This window comes from Pagrus pagrus, assembly GCF_965226575.1.
Source record: "Pagrus pagrus genome assembly, chromosome: 16".
Lineage (NCBI taxonomy): Eukaryota > Metazoa > Chordata > Actinopteri > Spariformes > Sparidae > Pagrus > Pagrus pagrus.
The window spans coordinates 26,135,070-26,152,993 of record NC_140200.1 but is presented as its reverse complement, the minus strand read 5'-3'; the positions used below and the strand labels follow the sequence as shown (position 1 = coordinate 26,152,993).

Below are 17,924 nucleotides of genomic sequence, written 5' to 3'. Positions count from 1 at the left end.
TTAATATCTTTTCCCACATAGATACGAGGTGCATTGGGTGTCTGTGTGCAGTCATTTATTCTAAATATTCCTCACATTAGTATTTGAAATCATTTGGAAACAGTTTTTTTCAGTTCACATCTTTCAATGAAACTTGCGTGGTGCAACCTGTCAGCAGCTGAGCTTGTGTGAAGAAAAGCGATAAGCCAAGGAGGAAGCCAGCAATTAATGAAAGAAAGACCTTGTAGCTGCACTGAGAGAGTTCCTCACTCTGTGAGAATCATCAGGGGAAAAACTCACACAGCAGCCAATCACTTTCAAGAGAGGAAGTGTGACAGGAAGGGGAAGTGAAAGAAAAGGAAACGAGCTCGGCAGCGGGTCATTTAGTAGTTATGGGCTGGAAATACTGTAAACTGGAACACGGAAATGAAGTCTGTGGCGCTTTCGGTTTATTTTTCAGCGTGTGCGCAATTTAAGATTAGAGTCGCAGCTGCAGAGTTTACACTCAGTCCCATGAATGTTTGGTCGAATGTCTGTAACTCAAAAAATGTATTTGTTTAGTCTGATTTTATGCCAAAGATTAAATTAGACAGTTAGCTGTATTAAGGGGAATCCATCCTGTTTTCTTTAACAATCTAACAGCAGTTTGGCACGCTGCCTTGAATGCTCAGTGTTTTTGTCTATAACTTCAAGCTGAAAGAACAATTTGATCCATTTTTTACAGACGCACTATGTAGTTTTGGAGAAAAATTAAAACTCAGAATTTTTATATTTACACAAGCTGTTCTCAGAGGAAAATAAGGTCCCAGAACACTGTTTGAAGCTAGAAAGGAGGCAGGGTCCGCCACAATTAAACAAAGTTAAACAGTATAAATTGTGTTGTCCTTTAAGGTCAGTTTGTTTATTCAGTCATGAATAAAATCAGTCAATGAATATCTTTGTCTTATGATTATGTCTTCTATAAAAATACATAGTGCTCGTTAAGAATTAACACTATTCTACAACCTACAGAAACAGGCAGGGCTACGAGTTCACATAGACTAACAAGTCTTAGTGCCGCAAGCTCTCTGTCGGCCACATTTAAGTCACTTTTAATAAGCTGGAATCAAAAGCGCCCATCTGGTCTCCTCGTATGTGTGTGTCTGTGCATGTGCGTGCACAGACACACACATACACACACACAGACAGACAGTGGTGCCTTATCTGTGAGTGCCTGCTGGATCTGCTCTGGCTCTCCAATGATAATACTGCGCCAAGTCCACTCTGCACTGGGCGGACACTCATTTGTGTGTCTGTGTGTATGATAGGGTGGGTGCACAGTGTGTGACGCACAAATATGGATTTCCTTAATTTACAGGAGAAAAGAGAAGAGTGTGGAGGGCAGCGGGCAGCGGGCAGAGCAGCATGCAAAAACAATCAGCTGATTACATTACGCGTCCGTCACACACTCAATGACTGCTTTAGAGAACAGCACACAGACAAATTATACCACATGGCACATATCAAACAGACGAGCAGAGCTGACCCCTGCAGGTTGGTACATTTGGAAAAGAACACAAAGACAACACAGGATTCATTCCAAACGTTTCATCCAAGCATCTAAAAATAACTCCTCTCCAACAAAACCACGTCCAACACAGCAAACCTCGATGACAAAAAGGAGATTGTTTTAAAGAAAGGGATTTGTCAAACTCTCCAGGGCCTTTTCTCTCTACCTGCTGGAGGAATCTGCTCCCATGGGATTTCTCCACGGAGACTCTCGTCTGTGTGAGCAGCAGAGACACTGACTTTACATACTGCAGCGGATCTGTGTACGTATGTCCCCACCCTGATGACACGGCCTTGGCTCAGTGATGTTCATGAAGCCCACTCAGCTTCACACACTCATTTTGCTACAGAACTTTTAGCCCCATTTTGACCTACACGGAGTATCTTTCAGTGGTCCTGACTAATGGCTACAGTCTGATGTGACAGATAAAGCAATATCAGCAACTATTTGGCAACACACATTATGAAGCCATGTCTGTATTTATTCTAATTCTGTTCAACTGCACAATTTTGAGTTACTTTAGGTGAATATTTCCATTTTCTCCCTCTTTACACGTTTTGCTCCACTACAGTAATTTGATAACTTTAGCTACTAGTTACTTTGCATATTACATGCTGCAGTAGAGAAAAAGTGGCTGGATATAAAAAAAACACAGACTCCCACAATGAGAAAAATGCTGAACTTTGGACCCAATAATGGCCAGGCTGATTATCAGCTGACCCATAGTATACATTATATACATTATATACATACATTTTACTTTTACTTTACTGTACTTTTGATACTTCAGTAGATGTGTAGCCAGAAATTAGCCTTAAATCAGTAGCCTTAAGAACCGCTTAACTAAATGTGAAAGTACTCTGTTCTTCATTTGCAGACCGAAACCTCAGCCTCAGTGTGATTTACATCCAACGTGCACATGAAGGCGACATAAGCTTTAGTGATGTTAGCCAGCGATGAACGGCCCAGCAGTGCATCATGCTAAAGCTAGCTGATGCTTATGTTTTAATAAGCCCCATTTACTGGGTTTAGTAGCTTTGCTGCTAGCATTCAGATGGGCAATAAACATGTATAATGTGGCAGATAAAATACACTTTTGAAAAATTTAACTTCTGAACCATTTTAGGGTATAAAAAGTACTTTAAGTGCAATAATACACCAACGTGTAATAAAGCCCACATGTTGAACAGAGAGGGAGACACTGTACCTTCCAATGACTGGAGATTTGCTACCGTTCATGGTGCTTGTTCTTTCCCATGGCTTCCTGGGCATGTCTGCAGAAGAACAGAACAAAAACACAGCAGATGAAAACCAAACTCCTCTTATCATATGACAAAAGGTTAAGCTATTCAGTCATTTTAATTCTCCTATAGGCCTAATCGTCATTAAAATCAAGTAAACTTTTTAAATCAGCAGATTTGCTGTGATTCCATGGCATGAAAACTGTAACTAGATTAATGCTAACTTGGATCCTCGTCGTCTCTGTTGGGAAGATGCATATTAATTCCAGTGTAGCTGCTGATGTTTCCCTTCCAGTCTTCTGACTCTGACACTCACCTGGTGTGCTACAGGCTGACATTTTAGGGGTTGTGTTGATCTCGCCCTCGTCCTGTGGGAAAGACAGTCGAGGTTCAAAGGTCAAAAATGAGTCAGACTCAGAGGGGGATAATGGATATCTTTTAGACAGCAATAGTCAGGAGGACAGTCAAGACACAGCTAGCTTTTGATTAAATTTAAACCCTGATCTTCAGGCCAAACACTCCTGTAGATACACAGAACGCTGTGAAATAATAAAGGGCTAAATGATGTCCCTTATAACACCAGCCATCTATGTGTACTTACATTTCTTTTTATTGAGGTGTATTTTTCAACAGCAGAAAACACGTGAAACATGCACCATGACAACATGTGAAAACTTCTTTAATCGCTGTTGAGATTAATATATAAAATAAAATAAAACCCAACACTTCTGGCAGATGTTTCACTTTAAAAGCCTCCAAGGAAAGGGAGGGATTAGGCCTTTTGAGCTGCTGGAGGACTTTTAATGTTCATAACATAAAGCAGGAAGTATTGAGTTTTGATGACATGAGCTTACAGCTGATGAAAATAAACAGTGGAACTAGCAAATAGCAAAGTGGAACTGACGACTAAATGAAAACAGAATTTGTGTCAGAAGATAGAAACTCAGAGCAACATTCTGGTGAGTATCACATGTTGTGATGATGCAATTAGGATGGAATTAATATAATAAACAGGAAACAACAACAGGGAACTCACTAAATATCTGATACACTTAAACACACATTACAAATAAAGGCGAACATAAGCCTGAGTTCAATAAAGGAGTGTTTTTCTCTTCAGTTCAGGCAAGTATTTGAGACTTTTAGTAAATGACAACGATGATTACAGATTGGAATGTATTACATGACGTCCACACAAGACACAACTATCACACAGATAAAGCACTGAGTGACTCTTTTCAGAGAGGAATGTAGTGAATGTAGTCGACCCCGTGCAGCCTGGACACACTGAGGAAACCGTGTGTGTTATCTCACAGAGGAGCTACTGTGTGATGGAGCAGTGAGTGGGACGTAATGAGGTTTTGGAGGTAAATCAAACAACACGAAGATATCACAGATATGAGAGAAGACAGACTTACTGATCTCTGGTCAGGTTCAGGTGATGAGCCCTTCTCTGCAATTCTTCTCCTGTGAGACACAAAGTCAGGGTTCACTCTCATGTTGAATAATGACAAGTTGTCAACCAGAGCTCAAGCTATTTCGGTCTTAACTCAAGGTTTTGAGTAAAGCTGTCTGTGGCCGTCTTTTCCTTCAAATTGCTGCATTTCAATGAAAACCCACTTTTAGATACATTTTCAGCACAGTGCAGTTTATTTTCATCTGCTATTCTTGTAATTCAGTAAATACCTCCATATAATGTAAGAAAAAAGTAAGGACAAATGGGATCTGATGAGTGTAACCAGAAATATGTCACCTCAAAATAAATAAATGAAATTAAGAGAAAAAATAAGAACCAAAGGATGATTATTTCAAATTCCGAAAGGAAATGAAACAAGATTAGTAATTCAGCAGAAACGGTGGGTATAAATGCTTGAGATACATTTAAGCCAACAATAACATGTGATGTGACTCTACCTCCTGGCCAATAGGGCGCTCATCTCCTCCATAAGCCCTCCTCCACCAGGCAGAGGGCCGTTGCCTCTGGCTTCAGTTTTGGCCCCTGCGGCCCCCAACATGGCTGCTGCCAAGGCTGCCCCTGCATCATCACTCTGAAGAGATATGAGCAACATCTAAGTTAATTTTACAAGTTCTTTACAATTAGTGGGAGGAATTAACACTAATTTCAGAATAATACAAGAATTGAATTATCAGAAAATACAGCCTTAAATATTGAAAAATGCAACTATGTAGTTGATGTCTGTATTTTTCATCATATACACACAAGCAGACACGCCGGGCGGGGTAAACCTCCCCTGAGTCTGAGATGAGATGTGACAGATGGTGACTGTGTGTATGTGTGTGTGATCATGCATGAACATGAAGTGTGTGCATGCATGTTTCAGTTACGTGACTCTTTGAGATTATGTATGCAGATGATGTGTGAGGGCTGTGTGTGTACTGACAGTGTTTCATTAAAAGCAAAAAATAAAAATATCAGGAAAATAAAGAATTGTGTGTGAGCGTACACAGCTAATCACCTTCATCATGCATCAGTGACCTTTAACTTGTAAAGTGTAGATTGTATTGTCAAGCCTTCCATTGATCGAATAACCAATGAGGCGCTCACCCTTGGCACTTTGCGCAGCTTGGCTCCGGCGAGTGCAGCGGCCAGACCTGAGATGGGGCGGTCCTCGGCAGGAGAGAACAGTCCGGCGGGAAGGGGAGGCGCTGGGGGTGGGAGTGGGGCTCCGGGAGGAGGAGGTGGGCCTGGTGGAGGAGGGGGTGTCCCGCCTGGGGTCAGTGTAGGAGGGAGTGGAGGAGGTGGGGGTGGGGGAGGGTGGCCGGCTGGGGTGGTGGGGGTGGCGGCTGGGGTGGTGGCCGCTGAGGTCACAGTGGAGCCGGGTGGCAGGGGTGGAGGTGGGGGAGGGGTTGGGGTGGCCAACCCTGGGGTCTGCACCACGTCTGTTAGGGGGGAAGGGATAGAGGATGGGGGATGGGCGAAGACACAGGGAGGGAAAATTTAGTTCAAACTGTCATTTTTAAACATTCCAGAGAAAAAACTACATGTAAACTCTAAACTGAGCCTGAATTCAGTTCATCAGTAAACCTGACACTGGATCTACCTGCTCACTGTTAATCTGTGTTGAGGGACACGTCTGTAGACTGGATTAGGATTACTGAATTCACTCATTTTCCAAACACACCCCCAATTCCAAAAAAGCTGGGATGCTGTGTAACTTGTTAATAAAAACAGAATGCAATGATCTGCAAATCCTTCCATCCGTCCAACATTCAACTGAATACAGGAGGAAGACAAGACCTTTAATGTTCAAACTCAGAACACTTACATTTGATGCAAGCGACACATAAAGAGAGAAGATCCACAGCATCCCACCTTTGTCTTGGATCTGCACATTAACTTTAGCATCGACTGGTTTCACTTTGGAAGGAGAGTCAATTTTCTTGTGCATCTCTGTCTACCTGCTTCCTGTCAAGTGCTCCTCTTCCATACATCAGTGCATTATTTAGCAGTTGATATACCTGTTAAAACCCGAACAGCACAGCAGCATCAAACTGTGTTTCAGCCTGATTAAGCCTTTGTCATCACGTTTTAAGCACAATGATGGTGGATGTCATTTTCAAATGAAAGAACATGGAACACACATATAAAGTATGACAGCATGCCACATCATATCACAGCAAATCTGATTTTATCAACATGCAGCGTTAGTGAGTAGTAGTGATAGGGTTTGCAGTGACTGAAGAAACTCACAATAATTAAAATGATACACAATAAACATCAGTTTATTAAAAGCCCAACCTCCCCTGGAAGGTGTATGTTGAAATAAAAATGGCAGAGACAAAACAATCAACACTGAGCATTAAATCACGGACACACACTCTGAATGACACACTCAGAACACACAAGGATGGATCTCAGGCAGCCGTCATATTGAGGTAAATAACATTTAATAACTGCCTAAATGTGACAGACATCTTATCTGACAGGCTGACAAAGATGATCACATTTGTAATCTAATCAACTAGAACCAGTCTTGTCCTTTTTATAAAGAATAAGAATAAGATTCCTTTGATGATAATCATGCTGCTCCCATTTCTCATCATAGACTTTAATCCCTGATCAATAATCTGTGACCATCCTGTGCTGTGATCAATATCAAACTAGTCCCTTCCAGTTTGATGATGTGTGGGGTCAAAGGTCAGTAGAACACCTCCTGTGGCTAATAAGAGAAAGGTCAAGGGATAAAGGCCAGTGGAGCGCTGGTGTGCATGAAAATACTGCAGGGTTTATTTTAAGAGTAATTTGAAGTTCAAAATCTGTAAATGATCGAGCAAGAACAACTGACGGTAACACTTTATAATAAGCATCATTCATAAGTGAAACATTCATATGTCATTTAACTTGTCATGCAACTTTAAAATGGCCACCAGATAATGTTTATAGATGAACTACACAGTATTAATTAACCATTTACAAAGTATTATAAACATCAGTTGCAACTTTACAATACACAACTGTTTAATACATGTTTTATAAAGCATTTCTTTGTTAAGAGTAAAATAAAAATGAACTGAAGTTTAATAAACTATTGTTTTCCATTTATTAATGATGGTTATTATAAGGTGTTACCCAACTTAGAGCACAAATTTGATATTTTGATATTCATGAAATCATCATAAATTGAGACGGAGAGCGAATTCAGGAGATGTGCCAGAGAACTTTGAAATGTTTGCTGTCGTTTGCAAATTTGGTGACGAAACAAATGAAACGAGGAGAATTGCTTAAATGAAGTGTCTTGATGGAAGCTTGATTCCCTCCTTCCATTTAAAAATCAAATTTAACTGCAAAATTCAGGTCCATTTACATTTTTATGAATGAAACCTCGGGTGGAATCCCACTGAAACCTAACTTTGGGAAATCAATTAGAATATTGTTAACAACTACACGGTAATGACAATTTGTTCATCATAAGTTTGATTGACTGCACACTGACTAGACGAGTCGCAGCGAAGAGTCAAATGAGGGAAAATCAAACAGCAACATGTTCAACAGAGGTGAAGAAAAAGGCTGAATTTTGGTTAAGAGATGGATTGACAAGTGAAAAACTATCCAGAGATGAAAAACCAGTCAGTGATTGGTATCCATGTAATAACAGATTGCTATCAAATGGACAGACATGCCACACTGAGAGACCAGACATGTTTCATATCTAATGAACAGTCAGCCAGCCAAGACCTTTAAGCAGCAGGCACATGGACATACATGCACTTTATGAGACTGACAAAGAAGTTAGACAGGTCTGAACGAGATCCCAGAAAAGTCACCAAAGCAGCTGTTGTGATGTCAGGCTGCCTATCAGCCTGTATTATGGGTCTCACTTTGTGCTGAGGCCAGTTCAGTAGGAAGGTAACAGATCCAACAGCCCTCTGTTAGTGTGTGAGTCAGTGGTGAAAGGCAGAGGGGAGAGGCAGTGAGAAAGAGAGACATGAGTCCGGACTGGAGGCCTTACCCTGGGGCTGGGGTTGACAGGTGGAGCCCCACTGTGGCAGGTGGGGCTCTGCGCCTGTAGCTGTGTCCGGCTCCCCCGGCCCCGACAGGCCCAGGCCCAGGCCCACAGGGAGGGAGAGGTGCTCAGCAGAGGCAGAGGTGGCGGCGGCTGCAGCAGCAGGGGGTGCTGTGGAGGGAGAGGGCACACCAGGAGCCTGGGATGAGGAGGGGGGAGACGAGACGGAGGAGGAAGACGGAAGGGGAGCTATGGGTGAGGAGAGAGGGGGCGTGGCAGGTGGGGGAGGCGGGGTGGGGCAAGAGATACCGATAGGGGTGTGACTGTATGGGATGGTCACGGGAGAAGGTGCGGGGAACATGGGCGGGCCGTTTGGGGCCGGCGAGGGCGGCTTCTGGGTGAGAGGGGAAGGTGCTGCGATGGGGATGAGCGGCCGTGGACCGGCAGCCTTCCCTGGGGGGCTGCTTATCATGACAGGGGGTGAGGGGGGCAGGGGAGTGAAGTTGCACGCTGACCACACCACAGACTTGGGTGGTGGAGGTGGGGCTGGGGTGGGAACTGGAGCGGGAGCAGGAGGCGGGGCTTGGGGAAGGGCTTGCTGTCGCCTCGGTACTGTGGCGTAGTGAGGCAGGACTGGGTGGAAGGCAGAACCGAGTGAGGTGGCGAATCGGGAGGCTGAATGCCTTAGAGGTGGGGTTGGGGGAGTGGTGGAGGAGGGTGATGGCGTCCCAGGAGCTGGGTAGTTGGGTGTGGATGGAGATACAGGTGTGGAGGACGTCCTGTTGTACTCCTGAGGCGTGGGAGTGTACAGGGTACTTTCGAATGCTAAATATGCGCCACGTGAATGGACAAACCAAGGACAAGACAGGACAGAAGGGAGGGAGCGACGGAAGGAAGGAAAGAAGGCCGGAAGGAAGCAGCCGTCATGCACACAGAGGGGAAAGACAGCAGGTCAGGAAAGAGAGAAGGAAGGAGGGAGGGAGGAAAAAAGAGAAGGGGGCAGATGAAGCAGGAAAAACCAGCACAGAGCTTTACCAAAGTTTTTTTCCAGGTTCTGTGTATTTTCTCGGACTGAGGTGATGCTACTGTGTTAGTGGACAGGTGTTAGCACTGTGACAGCGCCAGAGACACAAAGCTTTCATAGTGTTGTTCGCGCGAGAAAAGAGGGGGAAACAAATGGAGGAAAATCAGAGGAGCAATAGTTTACCATGTAGCACACAGCCCTAGAAAAGTAACCAAGTAGATGCAACTCATCAGCAACGTCATCAAGCCTGCTCAATCTGCAGAGGGACATCAGATCATATGAAGAATTCAGCCACATTTACCCAACAAGCACCCATTAATACAACGCTTATCAAACCAAAGGAAGCCAGTAAAAGATTTAACAGTTGAGCCTGTACACAGAGTAACTTAACTCTGGATCCAAAATCCCTTTCAAACATGAAAACAAACTACTTCTAAACTAAACTGTGTGTGTACATGATCCTCTTGGTCTCTTTGCCTGATCTCTTTGAGTGGGCTCTTGAATCCCAGTTGAACTCTTTAAGTATGATCATCCTGTAAAGTTCCTGGTAGTCAGCCCTCTTGTCTTTACACCTGGTTTGTGGCAGGACATTGCTGAAAATGAATTGTAAACAAGACGACAGTACATTCATACACGTCTTTCATCCAATCAAAGTTGAGTTGGCACCCTGACACCTGGGAACTTATGCACAAATGAAGACTTGCAGCTTATCTTTGACCTTGTCCAGACTGCCAGCCCATTTGTTTATTGGCATATCCAGATTGTATCTTGATTCATTTTCACATCAGTCCTAACACCAAAAAACATGCATGAAATTGTAGGTCGCTATTTAGTGGAGATCGCTACACAAAAGAACATACCAGGTTGAACATGGGCCGAGTCATGTTTTTGATTCAGCTGCTAAGTCTAAGAAAATGTTCATTTTGATGTAAGCTCGACATTAAACTTTTCAATCTCGCCTCACTTCACTTCACAGATCTAGGGATGGTGACTTTGGTCTGTCTGTCGGTCAAGACTAAAATAACTAAACATCTACTTGATGGATTGACATGAAAGTTTGTACAGACATTCATGGTGTCCTGAGGGTGAATCATACTGACATGAGCGATCCCCTGACTTTTCATCTCGTGCCAGCACCATGTCAAAACTGAGATTTTCCCAATCTTTGGGTTCTGACCTGCACAACTAATGACACCCTCATCAGCCTCAGCTGTACATTAGGTTTAGTGCTCATTTGCAAATACACTAAACTATGATTGAGAACCCTGGTAAACATTATACCTGCTTAGCATTAGCATGTTAGCATTGTCACTGTAAACAAGCTTGCATACTGCTATTTACATTTAGCTCAGTAGTAAATCCAAATACAACCTAAAATAAGTGCTCTGGTGGCTGATATCTTCTGTGAGGTGTTGTTGATGATGGTGCAGGTGAACCCTGCTGGCCAACATCAGACCCTGTTCTCACGAGTCTACTACAGCAAATGTTACTGGCATCTTGTGTAACGTCATAGTTTTGCCTCATCCTTTTCTGTACATTTCCAGTACAGTGGGTAGTGTTGGGGTTGGTTAGCAGTGCCAGGTTCTCATGTTATCTGAGTCACTTATGGAAGGGATGAATAATTGAAGCTCTGTTTGGTTTTGTTGGTAGCCTCACTGTTACTTTTAATCCTTACTATCTTAAACTTCTTTTAAGTTCGCTACACCCACCTCTCAACTTCACAGATCTTAGTGGTTTTAATAACGCCTTCCTATATTGTTTTTAAACGGGGTTAACAAGGAGCGGCTGGGAGGACTTACTGTCTGACATCATTTAAAAGTGTTTACTTTGTCCTAAATCCCTCCTCTGTTTTATTGTGTGTTTATCCCAGCTGAGTTGAGCCCTCTCTAACTAATTACCTTGATTGTGTTTTTGCTACTCTTACGCTTAGTGTAGCCTGGACGGTGTTGTATGGAGTTGCCATATGTTTTGTGTGTGTGTGGGGATGGTGTACATGTGTTAATCCTCTGGTCACCTTCTGCTCCACTTCCCCTTGCTTGTGATGTAATTCTACACATTCCTGCAGTCCTTATTCTCATGACTGGATTTAATGTTTTTTGCACTGACATAATATTCAGGCTTTTATTTCTTATACAGTTAATTGCATGTTCTTCTGGGCACAGTTTCTGTCTCATACTTAATGCTATATGGTTGAGGGGATATGTCCATTATACCTTTTTTCCCTTCTTGCAAAGAACCTAAATCACACAGCAACTCACAGACTGGGTTCAGATCTGCACATACAGATGCATGCATAATCAGATACAACACACTCATTTTCTTTCTCACATACACACCACCACCTTGACCTGATGGTGCGAGGTCAGATACACACACACAAACAGGAACAGTACTGCAATTCACATGGACACCTAACCAGCAGTCACAAGACAGATGAACGGATGGATTCATCAGACTTGCGTGGCTCTTTTGCAACGTTTTTCTTCTTCTCCCAGCTGAACATTCTGACTCATGCTGAATTTACCATTTATCCTTTTCTAACTGGAGTCAATGTTCATTTCAACTTCCACTCCACTACACACCCAGTGTTTCTGTTATACATCTCTTTTACAGTAACCTGTTTGGTTTGTGTCTTCCTGTCTTCTGCTAATGTTTTCATCTTTGTTTCCATCAACCCACTGCTCTTCACCACTACCACACTACTCATCGTCTTCTTCTTTCACTAAATTCTGACCTTTTTCCTCCTTCTGCATCAGTCCACCACCCCCCTCTTATTTCTCTCTCTCGCTCTCCGTCCCTCTGCAGCTCTGGGCGGGTCACGTGACAGAGAGGCCCCAGCTTTGCTCTGCCATTCCACAACAATCATCACACCATCGGAACACGCTGATTACATGGAGAGCTGGACACGTGCACACGAGAATATTAAGCGCACATGCACACACATGAGAAGACGTCAAAGCCATACTGCAGCCAAGCTCCTCTGAACCAAACCAACGAGACTGTAGGGAGAAACTCCAACATAACAAAGCAGGAACAGCAAATAAGCAAAAGCATGGTGGTCAAGTAGATCCACCAAACCCCCTAAAATAAAAAAAGATCTATTTAACAGACAAAACATATACCTGTATGTAACATCCATAACATAAAGTCTGAAAACACTGTATAGATTGAACACTTAAACATGCTCAAAATCAATGTCGAAGAACAATAGGTCAAGTTTCAGATACAGACTACTGTGCAGAAGTGACGAGTGTGTGTGCAACAGAGGAAACGCAAGACATTCTCGCGATTATGGGCTGAAAACAAACACACAGAGACTGAATGAAGCTGATTTCTGAAGGGTTGGCAAAGGTCAAAGAACAATACACTCAGAAGAGTGTCACCTTCACATTTACAATTTTACCGTTAATGTCTTAGTTCGAGAAATGTGTCCAGCAAATGTGTCTTTTTTTCTTTACTTATTTAGTTTGTAAGACGTACTCAGCAGTGTCAACGCACAACAGCATTTCAGAAAACACAGTAACAATTCTTTTAATTGTGCCCTCAGGGTTCCACTAGATAATTTAAAGAACTGGCTTTTGAAGTGGCTGTATGAGGAGTTCATCCTCAGTCAGTCTGTTACCTACAGTCGATGGCAGTCTGATCATCCCCAGTTTGGAGAACCAGACTGAGTGTAGGAGGCTAAGCAATGTACTGCTGTGAAAAGGGGCCACAGCCTTGTTGTGTTATGTTGTGTTTTCTGAAATGTCATCATGTGTTCTTAATGTTGTTGTGCGTTTTGTGAAACATTGCATTCTGTGAAACGCTGTGTTTTCTGAAATGTGTTTTGTCCATCGGGACTCGTTTCTAATCAAAAAACTGCAAAAAGTAGAAAATAAAAACTTATTTCAGCAAAAATTGGGTGAGAGTGAAGCAGACTAGTGAGCGGCTCTGAGGACAACTTGTCTGTCAACTTTGAAAACACAACAGTGACAGTTTCACAGTTACAGAGACACTTGAGCTCATCAAGCGTTAGCAGCAGGCACTTCATTGACTTCAGTGTAACTCATAAGATAGAAGATACAGTACAGATACACACACACAGTTATCCTGTAAGAGAGAAACAGGATTATGAGGCATTAAATGTTAAATCACAGGCTCACAGCAAACACAACAGACTCCCATGTTCAAAAAGAACATGTGTGTGCTCATGCATTCCTGTGTGATCCAGTGTGCTTGTTTTCTGTGTGTTATTGTGTATGACATGTGAAAAGGTCCTGGGGCATTCACATGCGCACGCACACACACACGCACACGACGGACACACACACACCCCTGGGGGTCTCACCAGCCTTCTCCATGATGATGTATTTTTAGCCTCTGAGTAACACCACCGAACTGTGTGTGCCTGTGTGTGTGTGTTTATGCATGCATGCTAATAGGTTGATCATGGCACTGAGGCGTGTCACACAACGCTGCCTTCCCTACTGACCCAGTCCTTAAATGTAGCAGATTTCCCCCTTCTGTCACATGACCACAGCCTGATCTGACAGCTCCAGCTCCTCATCAGAGTGGAGTGTGTCCCACCTGTGGCTCCTTCTGCTCCCTGCTGCTGGATTTAAGTGTGTTAAGATATTTCACCCATCTCTTAAACCTGACTGAGGCTGAGGTGAGCTGGGAGTGTTCAACAATTCAAAGTGATGATATTCTCAGTTCACCGGCACGGATGATTATCAAAGTGAGATTTTTAAGAAGAATTTGCTGGAAATTATTTCCTCCCACACCAAGCTGTTCTGCACACTATCACAATTATGTCTTCATTATATTTTTGTATGTGTGTGTGTTTGTGTGTGAAGCCGGAAGCAGTGTGTGTGGAACTGGTGTAAGAGCTCGCAGCGTTTTCAAAAATAATGCACTCACTCAAGTCACGTGCAAAGACTCACACATTCATTTCCCCCATGCCCCAGTGCCTTAGCAATCTGTTCATAGCGCCTGTCCAGCCTATGGGCAGACGAGCAGAGTGGCCTGCACTGACTGGGAAACGCAGAAGAGACAGAAAACGTCTCCAATCAGAAGGTATCCACCTCCAATGCTGCATTCTGCATCTAGTGGCCTTTTTGGACATTTTTGGACTGAGAGGAGCTCGCTGCATGTTCACCTGTCACTAGACTGAGTGTGAGATAATCATTCAACAGCACCTTCCTGCACAATTCATGCCTCAGTATTAGGAGCTACTCTTAGCAACAGACAGATTTACTGGACAAGGATTGAACCTAAAGACACTTTCAGTCGGCATCTCAGCTGACTATTGAACATGTTTTTACTATCTGTGAGTTCAACTTGCTGCCCCAGATGAATTCTCTGTCCCAACTCCATACATTAGTATGGAGTATGTTGTGTATTCACAGTTCAGTAAGTATAAAAGAACAATCACAGGCTTGGAAAAATATTGTGATTTCATTTGAGAAATGGAATTGGTAGGTTGCTCTAAAGTCCGTTTGACTGACATGCATTACAGCATGGATTGTCAAACTGCAAATAACACTCTTCAGAAAGAAAAAGACTTGATGACTCAGGAAGTTAAAAAAAAAAATGTGATGAAGGTGCTCTTTGGTGGGGAACACCGAAGTTAAAAAAACTAAAGAAAGCCCAAGGCACTTTTCTGGAAAAAAGGTTAAAAAGCCTTTATTTAGATGCCTATTTCATACTGAAATAAAATAATAAAGAATCACAATGCATGTTAAAAATGAGCTGAGTAGAAACCCACGCATAGCAGCACACACAGCCTTCTGAAGAAGTGCCTGGATTTTTCTCTTTTTTTTAAAATAACAAAACCATCAGTTAAGACTTGAGAGTTTGAAGAAGAGATTTAAACGAGGAGACTAAGTCTGCCTGCCTGATCCCCAGGCACGTTGTTCCAGAGCTGAGGGGCCCGAACAGTCAAAGCCTGTCACCTTTGGTCACGAGCTGAGTTTCTGGAACCATTAGTAGGACGCTGCCAGAGTATCTCAAGCAGCAGTCAGGCTCATCAGGGAGTCAGCAAATCAAATAGGCAGGACTCAGACCAGTCAAGGCTTTAAGAACAAGCAGTAAAATCTTAAAATCAAATCTCAGAGGTAACCAGTCACGGGCAGCAGTGATTGGTGTAATGTGGTTGCGTGTCTTTGTATGTGTTGAAAGCCTGACAGCAGTGTTTTGTATCGACTGCAGTGTATGAATATTATGCTAATTCAAGAATGAAGTGCATTGCAGTGGTCGAGTGTGGCAGATTAAACAGTAAACTAAAGTCACTGTACAGAGGTAGGATGTTGTACGGGACTGGGAGACACTGAAACTCATCTCAGTCCAAACATCAGCATCACAGGTCTTACAGATAGAAATATGAAACTTCCTCTATTCAAAATTTACTTTGGAAAGAAATGAATAAAGGAAGAGAGCTCCTTATTCCATATTGACTATAACTGATGTATCCATGCAGCGTGCAGTCTGCCTTTGTCCAGTAGTACACAAGTGGAACTATTTTGCTCATAAGACTTCAAACAAGCATCAGAATGTCTGAAGAACACCTGTATTCCTTTATTTGTGTTGAGTGGCAAGAACATTTTCAAATTTGAAGATAATACAAATAAACAAAACTGTCTTCATGTCCAACAGTCTCAATACTGACCCTTACACACCCTAACCCATAGTGTGTGTGTGTGTGTGTGTGTGTGTGTGTGAGTGTGTGTGTGTGAGCAGGAAACCAGAGTGCATCACTCACCAGCATTAGAGATGCGTCTCCCTCTCTCCCAGTCCTGCTGCTCTCTGTCCAACTGCTCCTGCTGCTCCCTCTCCATCCGCTCTCTCTCCACCTTCTCCCGCTCCATCAGCTCACGCTCGGCGCGCTCCTGCTGCTCTCGCTCCACTCGCTCCCTCTCCGCCTGCGCCTCCCTCTCCTGACGTTCCAGCTCCTGACGCTCTCGCTCCTGTCGCTCACGCTCCAGCATCTCTCGCTCCAGGCGCTCCTGCTCCTGACGCTCCCTCTCCTGATGCTCACGCTCCATCTCCTTCTGCTTCTGCAGCTCCTGAAGCTGCCTGGAGGAGGAGAGGAGAGGAGATGATGACAGGAGCAAAGGAGATGAGAGGACACAAGCGCAGAGGAGAGGTTAGGAAAAGAGGAGAGGAAGAAGAGAGGAGCAGAGGATGGCAGGTGGAGAGAGGAGGGGAGGAAAGAGAGAAGAGGAGGACAAGAGAAGAAGGACGAGAGGAGAGAGGAGAAAACAAAGGAGGGGAAGAGAGCAGAGGACAGGAGGAGAGGAAACAGTAGAGGACAGGAAACAGTAGAGGAGAGGACAGGAGGAGAGGAGAGGAGAGGAGAGGTTAGGAAAAGAGGAGAGGAAGAAATGAGGAGCAGAGGAGACAAGAGAAAACAAGATAGGAGAGGATGACAGGTGGAGAGAGGAGGGGAGGAAAAGAGAAGAGGAGGACAAGAGAAGAAGGACGAGAGGAGAGAAGAGAAAACAAAGGAGGCGAAGAGAGCAGAGGACAGGAGGAGAGGAAACAGTAGAGGAGAGGACAGGAGGAGAGGAAACAGTAGAGGAGAGGACAGGAGGAGAGGAAACAGTAGAGGAGAGGACAAATCAAATTAATGCTAAACTCTCGACATACCACTTGTATCTAATGCCCTAAATGTATTGTCTCTTCTCCAATGTCACAATATAACTGATCTTTGACCAGCTTACTCTGGGCCAGGACCAGAAGTCATCACATGATCTTTGTCAAAGACGTCAACTACCACCAGTGATTATAAGAGACAGGTAAGGTGAAAGATAGAAGAAGGACAGATGTGGAGAAGAAATGACAAAGACAAGCAGAATGAGTGAAGAGGAGGAAGTTAGTGTCAGCCTGTCTTGACCCCCCTGACCTGAAGGCAGTCACTGTTATCATTATATAAGACATGTCATTATATAATAATTGCTCTTAGGCACAATGGCCATGCTGTTATGCAACCAGTCAGTTTTCTAAAATTTGGGCACATTAACAAACACACACATTGAGTTAAGGATGGCCTCTGGCTGAAAGCCTCCCTCGGCTGCACACTGCCGCAAAGAGTGTGTGTGAGAGGACGAATATACGGAAACAGAGGCAAGGATAAAACTCTCATATGTTGGCTGTTTTTGAATTTGATGCAAAATGTAAAGTTAATGATTCTGTAGTATGGTGTGTTCAGGGAGGGTTTCCTGAAGGTTTTCAACACAAAATTGTGCCTGCAGATCCAAGTTTGCTCACTAGGTGTCAGCAGAAGGCAGCAGTAGAAGGACCAGTGCATGTGTGACAGCAGCAGTGGAGGTAAACTGTGAGCAGTGTGTGTGTGTGTGTGGCTGTGCATGCATGTGAAAATGACTTAAGGCCATTTCCCGTTTACTCTATGTGAAATCTGGTGAAAACACTGTTATGATCCCTGTGGGGAAACTGTGCTGCTGTTAGAGCGGTTTGTACAAGAATATCTGATGAGAACAAGACCAAATAAAAACAACAGAGGTTATATATGCAACATGGATTATATAGATGTAGCACAGGCTGAATAATGATGTGACTACAGCTTTCACAGGATGCTAACAGTAGCAGAAAAGTATCAACAGCAGCAGCAGCAGAGCTTGAGAGAGAGGAAAAGTCAAATGTGCGTTATGGCAAAACATTAAAAGAAT

At 43.5% G+C, this 17,924-nt stretch overlaps 1 protein-coding gene across 5 annotated transcripts in view; it reads right to left on the bottom strand.

Annotated features, from left to right (window-relative positions):
• enah (ENAH actin regulator) overlaps positions 1 to 17,924 on the bottom strand; it is a 137,672-nt gene that overhangs the window by 9,299 nt on the left and 110,449 nt on the right. For 3 of the 5 annotated variants that reach the window (XM_084376907.1, XM_084376906.1, XM_084376905.1), the window contains exons 5-11: positions 15,998 to 16,311; positions 8,241 to 9,059; positions 5,336 to 5,670; positions 4,684 to 4,817; positions 4,188 to 4,236; positions 3,086 to 3,137; positions 2,736 to 2,802 (exon numbers count right to left, since the gene is read on the bottom strand). In XM_084376907.1, the coding sequence (XP_084233033.1) occupies positions 2,736 to 2,802; positions 3,086 to 3,137; positions 4,188 to 4,236; positions 4,684 to 4,817; positions 5,336 to 5,670; positions 8,241 to 9,059; positions 15,998 to 16,311 (1,770 nt within the window). The remainder of the gene's footprint in view (positions 1 to 2,735; positions 2,803 to 3,085; positions 3,138 to 4,187; positions 4,237 to 4,683; positions 4,818 to 5,335; positions 5,671 to 8,240; positions 9,060 to 15,997; positions 16,312 to 17,924) is intronic. The other 2 variants (XM_084376908.1, XM_084376909.1) reach the window with 2 other exon arrangements.